The sequence below is a fragment of the Chiloscyllium punctatum genome, chromosome 23, assembly GCF_047496795.1.
Source record: "Chiloscyllium punctatum isolate Juve2018m chromosome 23, sChiPun1.3, whole genome shotgun sequence".
Lineage (NCBI taxonomy): Eukaryota > Metazoa > Chordata > Chondrichthyes > Orectolobiformes > Hemiscylliidae > Chiloscyllium > Chiloscyllium punctatum.
In genome coordinates this window covers 90,755,486-90,768,471 of record NC_092761.1, presented here as the reverse complement: position 1 = coordinate 90,768,471, position 12,986 = coordinate 90,755,486, and the positions used below count along the sequence as shown (strand labels likewise).

At 47.5% G+C, this 12,986-nt stretch overlaps 1 protein-coding gene across 1 annotated transcript; it reads left to right on the top strand.

The window, feature by feature from the left end:
• The first annotated feature begins 2,511 nt into the window (after positions 1-2,511).
• upk2 (uroplakin 2) lies at positions 2,512-12,776 on the top strand. The gene is made up of 5 exons (XM_072593462.1): positions 2,512-2,824; positions 6,658-6,801; positions 6,897-7,038; positions 10,772-10,830; positions 11,541-12,776. The coding sequence occupies exons 1-5, from the start codon at positions 2,527-2,529 to the stop codon at positions 11,672-11,674; spliced, it is 777 nt and encodes a 258-aa protein (XP_072449563.1). The 5' UTR covers positions 2,512-2,526; the 3' UTR covers positions 11,675-12,776.
• Positions 12,777-12,986: the final 210 nt, after the last annotated feature.

The following is a 12,986-nucleotide window of genomic DNA, read 5'->3' as shown; positions in this document are numbered from 1 at the left end:
TCCTTCACATGTTGTGTTCATGTGTGTGTTGTGCACGTGTGTGCTCTGTGTGTGTTGTGCACATGTTGTGTGCATGCTGTGTGTTGTGTATGTGTTTTGTGTGTGTTGTCTATGTGTTTTTTGTGTATGTGTGTGCTATGTGTGTTGTGTACATGTGTGTATATTGTGTGTGTGCATGTTGTGTGTGTGTATGTTGTGTGTGTGCATGTTGTGTGTGTGTGTTATATATGTGCATGTTGTGTATGTTATGTGTGTGCATGTTGTATGTGTGTTTTGTGTGTGCGTGTTGTGTGTGTGTGCATGTTGTGTGTGCATGTTGTGTATGTTATGTGTGTGCAAGTTGTGTATGTTGTGTGTGCATGTTGCGTGTTTTGTGTGTGTGTGTTGTGTGTGTGCATGTTGTGTATGTTGTGTGTACGCATGTTGTGTGTGCATGTTGTGTATGTTGTGTGTACGCATGTTGTGTGTGCATGTTGTGTATGTTGTGTGTGCATGTTGTGTGTGTGTGTTGTGTGTGCATGTTGTGTATGTTGTGTGTGCATGTTGTGTGTGTGTTTTGTGTGTGTTGTGTGTACATGTTGTGTGTTTTTTGTGTGTGTGTGTTGTGTGTGTGTATGTTGTGTATGTTGTGTGTGCATGTTGTGTGTGTGTTTTGTGTGTGCGTATTGTGTGTGTGCATGTTGTGTGTGTGTTTTGTGTGTGCGTATTGTGTGTGTGCATGTTGTGTGTGTGTTTTGTGTGTGCGTATTGTGTGTGTGCATGTTGTGTGTGTTGTCTGTGTGCATGTTGTTATGTTGTGTGTGTGCATGTTGTGTATGTTATGTGTGTGCATGTTGCGTGTTATGTGTGCATGCTGTGTGTGTGCATGCTGTGTGTGTGCATGTTGTGTGTGTGTGTTGTGTGTGCATGTTGTGTGTGTGTTTTGTGTGTGTCCTGGGTCAGGCCAGGATCAACTTTGTAACTGTCATACCACTGAGGTTAAATCGCCTGGACACACCGATAGCTGGTGAGTGACCATTTGGGTGAAGCAGCGGAGGGAACTTGGAATCTTGATGGATTTCTTTGTTTACCTCAAAAAGATAAAAAAATGCTGAGACCGATCACATGACACAGTGAAACCTCCCAGCGTGCCTCTTTGAAGAGAATATCAAAGAAAATTTGACAACAAAACACATTCCAGCCAATGAAGAGGTTTCTGGTCAGTATTGTACCTGAAGAAAACAGGAAAACCAATTTGTGCACAGCAAGATCCCACAAACAAGGTTGTGACAACAAGCAGATTGTCTGTTTCCGAAAATAGTGGTCATGGGGTAATGTTTCTGCAGCACCCAGACGAAAATTCCTCAACTCTCTTCCAATAAATTCCATCTTTCGCTCAGAGAGATGAGCAACAACATGGTCAAAAATATTGGTTTTAAGGAGAATCTGAAGCTGGAGAGAGAGAGAGAGAGAGAGAGAAAGAGAAAGGCAAAGAGATATTGATGGATAAAATCCAGAACTTGGAGCTTCAGCAGCTCAAATTAGAGCCACCATCGAGGGAGTGAGGGATTTGGGAAGGGGAATGACAGAATTCCATTTCATTTCATCAACCACCAGAGGGTCAGTGCTGAGGGAGTGCCACACTGTCGGAGGGTCAGTGCTAAGGGAGTGCCGCACTGTCAGAGGGTCAGTGCTGAGGGAATGCCGCACTGTTGGAGGGTCAGTACTGAGGGAGTGCCACACTTTCAGAGGGTCAGTACTGAGGGAGTGCCACACTGTCGGAGGGTCAGTGCTGAGGGAGTGCCGTACTGTCAGAGGGTCAGTGCTGAGGGAATGCCGCACTGTTGGAGGGTCAGTACTGAGGGAGTGCCACACTTTCAGAGGGTCAGTGCTGAGGGAGTGGGCACTGACGGAGGGTCAGTGCTGAGGGAGTGCCGCACTGTCAGAGGGTCAGTGCTGAGGGAGTGCCGCACTGTCAGAGGGTCAGTGCTGAGGGAGTGCCGCACTGTTGGAGGGTCAGTGCTGAGGGAGCGCCGCACTGTCGGAGGGTCAGTGCTGAGGGAGTGCTGCACTGTCAGAGGGTCAGTGCTGAGGGAGTGCTGCACTGTCAGAGGGTCAGTGCTGAGGGAGTGCCGCACTGTCGGAGGGTCAGTGCTGAGGGAGTGCTGCACTGTCAGTGGGTCAGTGCTGAGGGAGTGCCGCACTGTCGGAGGGTCAGTGTTGAGAGAGTGCTGCTCTGCTGTTAGATCCAGGCCTTATTATCTCGCAAGTTCTCAGGTCGCTGGGTTCAAAGATGAACTCTGTTTCTCACTGTACACAAGCTGCCAGACCTGTTGATTTTCTCCAGCAGTCTGTGTTTCTGTTTCTGTTTTGCAGCTATTGGCTTTCATTCTTGTGCTTTTTGAGAGAGTTTGCAAATTGACTACCACATTAACCACACTGCAGCATCTGCTGCTCACTGGCAGTGAAACAGTTTGGGAACCTCCTGAGGATGTGAACGGTGGTCGGTAACTGGCAGATTTTCTCTGGGCCAGGGCAGTGTGTGGAATGACAGTGTTGGTGAAGGCTGTGGCAGGTTCCTGGGGCTTGGGTGCGGACTCTCATTCAGGAGATGAACAGTTCCCGTTGAACCTGTTTGCCCTGTTTTGGGCCAGCCTGCTGATTGGCTGGAGCTGGGCAGAGAGCTGCTGGCAGAGGCTCTCTCTGCTCACTGTGTGGATGAAGCAGGAATTGGGAGACAGTCAGTGTCCCTCCATAGAAACCTCCTTCCGACTGACCTCTCAGTTCAGCCTCAACATGAAACTCCTCATCCTCCTGGCGCTCAGCTCCTTCACCGACGCTGGAAGTAAGTTTACTCACAGTCACTAAGGTTTACTGACTCTGAGGAGAATCTCTCTCTCTCTCTCTCTGTGTGTTTGTCCAAATGTCTTTCATCTTGTCCCTCCCGTTCTCTCACTTGTTTCTCTATCTCTCTGATTCTACCGTTTCTTTCTCGATCTCCCTCTGTTTTTTTTCTGTGTGTCTGGTTTCAACTGGGTCTCTCTTTCACACCTCTCGATTTATTTTTTCTCTGTCTTTCCTCTCTCCCTTTCATGCTCCCATATCCGCCTCTCCTTGCTCTCTCTCTCTCTCTCTCTCTCTCTGTCCCTCCCTCTTTCCTTTCCCCTTCATTCAGATGTGTTTTTTTGACCTTACTGATCTTTTCTGGTTACTTCTTGACATTTTCCTGATATTTGTTTGAAACTCCATTCAGTTTTACTTGACTTTTTCTGTACGAGGGTGAAATTTGAAGTCACCGCTTTGATGACTCCCAGGGACAGGGACCCAGGTTCGATCCCACCCTTGGGTGACAGTCTGTGTGGAGTCTGCGTGGGTTCCCTCCAGGTGCTCCGGCTTCCTCCCACAGTCCAAAGAAGTGTAGGTTGGGTGAATTGGCCATGCTAAATTACCCCATAGTGTTCAGAGATGTGTAGGTTAGTGCATTAGCCAGAGGTAAAGGTGGAATAATAAGGGAGGGGAATGGGTTTGGGTGGGTTACTCTTTGGCAGGTCGGTGTGGACCTGTTGGGCCGAAGGGCCTGTTTCCACACTGTGGGGACTCTATGATTCTATGATCTCTCTCCCCTCTCTCCCCCTCCCCTCCCTTCTCTCCCCCCCGCCTTCCCCATCTCCCCCTCCCCTTCCCCATCTCCTCCTCCCCTCCCTTCTCTCCCCCTCTCCCTTCCCCTCTCCCCCTCTCTTCCCCTCATACCTCTCTTCCCCCCTTCTCTCCCCTTCCCCCTTTCCATCCCCCTCTCTCCCCCCCAACCCCTCCCTCTCCCCTCTCTCTCCCCCCTCTCCCTCCCCCTCCCTCCCCCTCCCTCCCCCCTCGCTCCCTCTCCCCCCTCCCTCCCTCCCCCTCTCTACCCCCCTCTCTATCCCTCTCTCTACCCCCCTCCCTCTCCCCCTCGCTCTCCTCCTCTCCCTCCCCCTCTCTCCCCTTCCCTCTCCCCTTTCCCTCCCCCTCTCTCCCCGTCCCCTCTCTCCCCATCCCCCCTCCCTCCCCCCCCATCTCTCCCACTCTCCCTTTCTTCCCCTCCCCCTCTCTCCCACTCTTCCCCTCCCCCTTTCTCCCCCCTCTCTCTTCCCCTCTCCCTTGCCCTCTCTCCCTCCCTCTCTACCCCCTCCCCCCTCTCCCTCTCTCCCCCCTCACCCCCTCCCTCTCTCCCCCTCTCTCTCCCCTTCTCTCCCCCTCCCTCCCCCCTCACTCCCCCTCTCTCTCCCCCCCCCCTCCCCCTCTCCTTCTCTAGCCCACTCTTCCCCTCCCCCTTTCTCCCCCCTCTCTCTTCCCCTCTCCCTTCCCCTCTCTCCCTCCCTCTCTCCCCCCCTCCCCCTCTCCTCCTCTCCCTCTCTCCCCCCTCACCCCCTCCCCCTCTCCCCCTCCCTCTCCCCCCTCCTCCCCTCCCTACCCCCTCTCTCTCCCCCTCCCCCTTTCTCCCCCCTCCCCCGTTCTCCCCCTTCCCCTCCCCCTTTCTCCCCCCTCCCTCTCCCCTCCCCCTTTCTCCCCCCTCCCTCTCCCCTCCCCCTTTCTCCCCCCTCTCTCTCCCCCTCCCCCTTTCTCCCCCTTCCCTGTCTGGTCTTTCTGATATTGAGGGAGGAACATGAGTTTGGATAAAGAATGGAGTTTGAGCGCCCTCTGCTGACTGCTCAGTAATAGCAGTCACATGGGCCTCATGGTCAATCCCACAAGAAAATCCTGGCCAGTGTCCTGGTTAATAATTGTCCCTCCCACAACATCACCAAAACAAATCATCAGGATCTTGCTGTGTGTAAATTAGCTGCTTTGTTACTTACATTATATCGCCCATTCTTGGTTGCCCCTCGAGAAGATGGGGTGAGCTGTCTTCTGGGACCACTGATGTCCATGTGCTGTAGGTAAACCCTCAATGCCCTTAGGGAGGGAGGCCCAGGATTTGAACCCAGTGACACTGAAGGAATGGCAGTGATATATTTCCAAGTCGGAATGGGGAATGGCTTGGAGAGGAACTTGCAGGAGTTGATGTTCCCACATACCTGCTGCCCTTGTCTTTCTAGATGGAATTGGTTGTGTGTTTGGAAGGTGCTGTCTAAGGATTTCTGCAGTGCATCTTGTGGATAGTACACACTGCTGTTACTGAGTATTGGTGGTGGAGGATCACCCACAATGTTATCATGAAGGAAGTTCCAGGATCCTGTTGAAGGACAGCTGCTCAAAAAGCATCCTTTGGTAATAACATTCTTCAGGACATTCAGGAACTCTGTACAAATGCCAAATCTGTAAAATTAGTAGCTTCCAGGTGCTTTTTACCTGTCCTACCACAAGAGAGAGCTAAAAGATCAGATATTACCGGGAATTATCAGGGATTACCAGGGATTTTAATTATCCCCTCAGCTCAATCTAATCGTTGCTTTTACAGCATCTGATTGTGGATGAGTGCTCTGTCATACTGCATTATAAACTCGGTCAGCTCGACAGATACATCCTCAGATACAGGAGGCCTGGGTTCAAGTCCCATCTGCTCCAAGAGGCTGTGATAACATCTCTGAGCAGGTTAAATAGAACGTACCTATCATTGTCCAATTCATCTTTATTCTGATAAAACCCTTGGATTTGACAGTATTATTACACAGAAGTGAACTGGTTCAGGAACCAGATTCAAATTGAAAGTTTGGAACTGGTTATCTACATTGTTGGGATGGATGGATTTGTCTGGTGCAAGGGGACGGGAGAAGGTGGGAGGTGGGGAGGGGTTTGTGGTTAAAGGTCTGACCAATGGGGAAGAACCTTTACATTTGTCCCTGCCTCAGGCAATGAAATGTCTCCTCCATAAAAGCCCATCTGCTGGACATTTAGAGGGTGTGGGGAAATACCTGAACATTTGAGTTCTGAGATTTTGATGGGGAAAGGGATTGAAGTGATGGAGTCAATCAGGCTCTGAAGTTCACATACACAACAGCCTTGATGTAACTCAATGTTACAAAAAGGATTGAGAGTTTTAAAAGATTTCTTTTGTGGGGTTTTGGCATCACTGGCAAGACCAAAATCTTTGGCCATCTCTGACTGACCCTGAACTGAGTGCCTCTGTAGGGCAACTCGGAGTCAACTACGTCGCTGTGGGTCTGGAGTCACATGTAGACCAGACCAGGTAAGGATGGCAGATTTAATTTCCTAAAGGACATTGGGAATCTAGATGGGGTTTTAATAATAGTTGATGTTAGTTTCATTGTCACCGTGGCTGAGGCCATCTTTATTTTCTGTATTGTTTAATTCAGTTCACATTTACCCAGCTGACACGGTGAGCTTTGAACCTGTGACCCCTGGATTACTGAGCCAGTGAGCTTGAAAGAACAGCCTCATTCCACCTTCTGGAAAGTTTGAAACTGGCACTGCAGGCTCAGGAGGTGCCAGGGAGGTTGTGATTACAGTGTGACATGTTTACATAGGCATGTGACTCAGGAGGTCACCGTGCAAGACATTGACACCTCCTCCAAATTTTATAAATGGTTTGAATCACTTCACAGGATTTGATTAGAAACCCTTCCACAAGCCAGTCCTGTTTGTCTGGAGACCAGAGACGGGAGCAATTTAATGAGACCTGTCACAGGAGCCAGAGTTTTGTTCAGTAGTTTTGAAACTCACTTTGCCTTTTTGTATTAACAGCTTTTAATATTTCTTTGGCGAACAAAGCTGACAATGGCATTGTTGGAAGCGTCCGTTCAATGTCAGCGATTGTGAACCTGCCACAATGTAGGTTCTCGAATCAGGAAGTGATGGTCAATGTTACAAACAATACAGGAGGCCCAGGTATGTCTGCCCTCTGCTCAATCCTCCAGGTACACTCCACACTGTGTTCTTGCTTCACTCTCCCATTCAGACCATTTGTTCATATTCTCCTGCAGGACCGGAACAGAAAAGTTTTGATAATCCAATCTGTCGATTCAAACGGGGGCTGATCAGTATCGTGTCTAATGCTAATGATGTTCGACAAACATTGAACTTGGGTTACAAATTGACAAATCTCCAACCGAACACAGAATACGAGTGAGTATCGGAATCCACAGCATTAACACGGGGCAAACACGGTCCCCTGTCTGAGACAGAGGGGGCAGGATTACACAGGACAGACTTTCAGCAACAGACCGTTCAGTCTCTGCCCACTCCCCCACTAACCCCATTCTCAGCTCCCTGTTGTTCCTTTAAATTCATTCACTGGATGTGGGTGATACTTGCTCATGACCATTCCTCATCCCTCAGAGGGTGGTTTAGAGTCTGGAGTCACATGTAGGCCAGTAGTTTCTTGCCCTAAGGGACATTAGTGAACCAGATGGGATTATATAAGAATCATCACCAATCGATTCCAAATTCCAGATTTTTATTGGATTCACAATTCCACCATGTGCTACTGCAGGATTTGAACCAGGCTCCCCAGAACATGGGTCTTTGATTGACAGGTGAGTGATGGCACCACTAGTCTGTCTAGTGTTCCCCCTAAGTACATCTAATCACTTGCTTCACGAACTCCTGCGGTAGTGCTTTCCATGTTCTGGTTTCGCCCTTCCTGAATACCCTATTGGATTTCTTGTCTCCATGAAATCAAAATCTTTCATCATTTTGAAGATCATTCAGACCACTCCTCAAAATGAAAACCTTGTGTTTCGAACATGTTCTGTCATTTCCACCTGGGACAAGTCAATTCTTAGTTTAAAACTTTCTTACTCGACTCTCCTTCACATCCTCCTTGTCCTCTCCCTAGCGTATACTCACCACTCCCCACAAACCTCCACTTTCACCATCCCCTCATCTTTTACTGCTGCCTCTCCAGAAACATTCCCCCGTTACTGTTTTCTCCTTCTCTCTCTCTCTCTCTCTCTCTGTTTTCTTTCTCTTCCCTGCTCCCTCTTGCTCTCCATCTCTCTCATTCTGCTCTTTCTCTGTCCTCTCACTCTGTTGTCTCTCTCTCGTTATCATTGTGGATTACACTGCCAAATTTGTTATGATCTAGCGAGGGACGAATAGACAGCAGACAGAAGGTAAGGAGAATTAATGACAAAATAAAGACACAAGATTCCACAGATTTGAACAAACAACGATAAACTGTATTCTACAAAGTTTGAACAGTAATACAATCTATACAATGAGTAAATATAATGTTTTTATTCACTTACGGGAAGTGGGTGTCACCAACTGGGCCCAGCATTTATTGCTTATCCCTAGTTGCCCCCTGAGTGGATGTTGGTGAGCTGCTTTCTCAATGAGCTGCAGTGTTTGGTACCAATGTAGATCCACAATGCTAGTCGGGAGGGAATTCCAGGATTTTGACCCAGTGACAGTGAAGCAACAACCTTATATTTCCAAGTCAGGATGGGGAGTGACTCAGAGGGGATCTTGCAGGTGGTGATGTTCCCATTTGTCTGCCACCCTTGTCCTTTGAGATGGATATGACTTCTATTCTAACACCCTCAACCAATGGGAGGTAAGTATGAGTAATAAACTGTGATCAAATACCCCACAAAATACATTAAATAGCCAAGACAGATCTCACCAATATCTCAGTAATCCTGCCAGACATTAGTGACACAGTGGGTCATCAAATCCCATTAAAACTTCGCAATTGTTTACTGTTGATGACTTGAATTCAAAATTCCATGAAGTTCCACTCTGTCATGGACTGTCTGCACGGCTGTTGCGGGTTTGATTGGTTCCCTTCCTTTCCTGGGATTACGCTCCTCTGGACACTACACTGCAGCAATTCGTGACAGACACAGTCCCAGTTTTTTTACGGCTAGCTAGCTTCACCAAGCTAGCACTGCCCTCGATCTTCCCTGACCTCTCATCTTGCTTAGCTGTATCAAGTGGCTCCCAGAACTCCTTTATGAGTCATAACACCACATAACTATCTAGCTAATGCCAGTGTCTGTGGTGTAATGGGTCAGTGTTTACAGCTGTTAACCAGAAGGTCGATGGCTCGACGCCACCCAGGGATGATGGCTTACATATTTTGAGGTGGACAAGGTGGATCAGTGGTTAGCACTACTGCCTCACAGCACTAGAGACTCAGGTTTGATTCCAGCCTCTGGTAACTGTGTGGAGTTTGCACGTTCTCCCCGTGTCTGCGTGGGTTTCCTCCGGGTGCTCCAGTTTCCTCCCACAATCCAAAGATGTGCAGGTTAGGGCGAATTAGCCATGGGGAATGTAGAGTTAAAAGGTTAGAGTCCAGGGTGGGGTGTGTATGTGTGTGTGCGCGTGGGATGCTTTTTGGAGGGTCAATGGGGACTTGATGGACTGAATGGTCTGCTTCCACACTGCAAGGATTCTAGGTTCCATACAAGTCAGTCAAGAAAGAAGTTTATTGAAAAACTGGTTTATTACAAATAAAACTTACTCAACAAAGGTGCAAAGATTATCAACAAATTGCAAATAAATATAACATTACTTCCTCCAAAACTAACAAAGACAAGCCTGAGGATAAACAGCAAAACTGAAAACTCTGCAAAATGTTAATGTAAAAGTACTTTGGTCAGGTCACAGTTAAAACTCAGAAAGGGAGATTCGGAAGGATGTCATGAAACTTGAAAGGGTTCAGAAAAGATTTACAAGGATGTTCCCAGGGTTGGAGGATCTGAGCTACAGGGAGAGGCTGAACAGGCTGGGGCTGTTTTCCCTGGAGCGTCAGAGGCTGAGGGGTGACCTTATAGAGGTTTATAAAATCATGAGGGGCATGGATAGGGTAAATAGACAAAGTCTTTTCCCTGGGGTCGGGGAGTCCAGAACTAGAGGACATAGGTTTAGGGTGAGAGGGGAAAGCTATAAAAGAGACATAAGGGGCAACGTTTTCACACAGAGGGTGGTACGTGTATGGAATGAGCTGCCAGAGGATGTGGTGGAGGCTGGTACAATTGCATTATTTAAAAGGCATCTGGACGGGTATATGAATAGGAAGGGTTTAGCGGAATATGGGCCAAGTGCTGGCAAATGGGACGAGATGAGATTAGGATATCTGGTCGGCATGGATGAATTGGACCAAAGGGTCTGTTTCCGTGCTGTACATCTGAGTCTATGACTCTAAATCATGATTGTAGTATTTGGAGATGGACCCCGTGAGGTTATTGTGCAGATATAAGCTGTTGGTACTGGGGTATTTTCTGGAGCAGTTGTAGCTGGTTGAATCCCCTTTGCAGGAGACAATGAGGTGGATTCTGAAATCCTCTTCAGGAGCCCTCCTTGAGTGGAAAAGTGGGGTTTGAGCTCACACACATTACTGACAGAAGTTGCAATGAAGGAAAGATCAAAGGGCTACTGCTCCTCAGGCAAGTTATCCCAAAAATCTCTGGCTGGGTTCAAAATGCAATCAACTTGGTCTAGTCACAAACAGGACCATTGACCGATCCCTGAATGTCTTGTGAATTAGCTGTCTGTCTCTGAACCACTTCTCCTGGTAGGTTCAACAGGATTGTTTTGTTCTATCTATCTCACCATCTCTCTCTTTCTCTGTCTCTTTGTCACTTTCTCTTTATTCATCTCTTGCTCCATCTCTCTCTGACTGTCTCCCTCTCACTTCCTCCCTGTCCCTCCATCTGTCATTGTCTGTCTCACACTCTTTCTATCTTTCTTTCTCTTTACCTTTTAGTCAGTCTCTTTCTCTCTCTCTCTCTCTCTCTCTCTCTCTCTTTCTCTCTTTGTGTCAGTCTCGTTGTCTGTCTCCCTCTGTTTTCTGTATCTCACCCTCACTCCCTGGCTGGGTTTAACCCCTGTCCTATGTTCTGTTTCGCTGCAGTGTGGTTTATCGGATCGGCAGCGAGGAAAGTAACCCCCTCCGCATCATGACCTCCTCACGTGAGTATTCTTCCCAATGGTCACCTTCTATTTGAGACTGTGTGCATGACACTGGAGAGCAGCTACCCAGTTCACCCACTGCCCCACCCCAGGAATCTCCCTGTACCCTCCCCGCACCCTCCCCCACCCAACACTGTGTGCCAGGGTGCTGTTTGACTATGGGGAGCTTCACAGCCCAAGAGCCAGGCTGGCGTGTTGATGCTGTGTCTGACATTTCCATCCACTCATCCAGACTCCGTAATCTCCCAACAGTAAGACCCCAGACCCCTCCTTCGCTTCCCCCCACGCTTTGGTGAACACGGCTGGGATCATGCTGTGTAAGGTTTCAGCTGATACATGAAGTCACTGAGTCCTGGTAGGTGCTGAGGGTCAGCTGTCCTCACAGCCCAGCCACACCCCACATCCTCACCCCCATCTCTCCCACCCACATCTGTACCCTCCCTGACCCGCATCCTGACCTCAGAGAATGTCAACAGCTAGTGTGTAAGGGATGTGTGGATCGGAGTGTGCACCATGAGTGTGTAAGGGATGTGTGGATTGGAGAGTGAACCATGGGTGTGTAAGGGATGTGTGGATTGGAGTGTGAACCATGGGTGTGTAAGGGATGTATGGATCAGAGTGTGCACCATGGGTGTGTAAAGGATGTGTGAATGGTGGATGCCATGAGGAAGAGGCTGTTGTTAACTTATTGACATGTTTTCCCTCTACAGCGATGGATTTCAATAACATCGATGTAGGTTTCTCGGGCCGGAGTGGGGCGATGGTCGTGATTACTGTGCTGCTGTCTATTGCCATGGTTGTGCTCATCATCATCCTGATTGTTTCTGTATTCGTCAGAACTTAAACAATAGGCTTGAAGGATGATCAAATCCTATCAGTTATATATGAACCTTCTTATTAATTGTGCATTTTATAATTGTGCTCTGCACTTTCAAATATTCTGTATTTAATTTGTAATTTGGAGGGACAGTTACTAATTATGAATGGAATAGTTCTGTACCATGTTTTAATTATTGAGAATTTTATCTTTCTGTCCCATGAGTCTTACTGAGCTCTATCTGTTATTCATCCCATAATCCCAAAATCTTTTAACCCTCCGTCCCTTCTGAAATAATCCTCCAGTCCTCACTGGATCCTTCCCTGGATCTCTTGGTTCTGATCGATCTGTTTGTGGGGAATAGGTGCTGGGGGTGATTGTAGAACCTCAGAGATGTGGAAATGATGGTTCTGTGTTTCCATTGAACCTGATTAAAACACTGTACGCTTATATTGTACTCTCAATTTGTATTTAAAATATATATTTATAATCCAGTCTCATTCAAGTCACTCAGTAAAACCATGGAGAGAGTTCTATGGGTTTGGTGTGTGTGTGGGCTGTTTGCTGCATGTGTGTTTTTCTGTGAGTGGGTGCATGACGTTTTGTGAATGACCAGTTTTGGTCTATGGACTGGTTTTGGTGTGAGTGTAATTTTTGGTGAGTGTGACTGTGGCATGTGCAGAATCCAGTGTGAAAAGTTCTCGCTGGGTACCTTGTGGTGGAGAACTCGTATTGATTGAAACCATCGGACAACAGGAGATGCTTTAAATCAGTTTGAGCAGAAATATTGATGAGATGTGCCACCGTGCTGGGATAAGGTGGGAGCAGGGGGATGTGGCTTTGACATTTTCAGCTCAGATACTTCTCTGACACTAGTATTTCATTCAAATGCCAATGATTTATTTTCAATGCAAGTCAAAGTTCATATGTAATGCTCAATGGTATTGTGCTTGATCATGTGAATACGCTAACTAATCTATGCCCACCAAACTTGATTGCTTAAGCCTTCGGGTGGACTCGGAGCAAAATAAACAGACACCACAGAAACTTGTAGAACCTGAGCCTGGGAAGACATTTTAGGTTACTGAGATATTTTAAAACGCTTGTAAATAAACCTGTTGCCCACAAAGATACTTGTCTTGTCTCTGCATTGACCAATGATCTACAAACCATAGCTATACATTAGCAGTGAGATCTCTTCTAAAACCAGTTACAAATATTCACAAATTACAAACAATACCATTTTAATGAAACAGTGTATCGGGTACTCTGTGCATGCATTAATTAGTGGTGTGTTGTTGGCAAACATCCATAAAATATGTTACATTGTGTGGTCAGT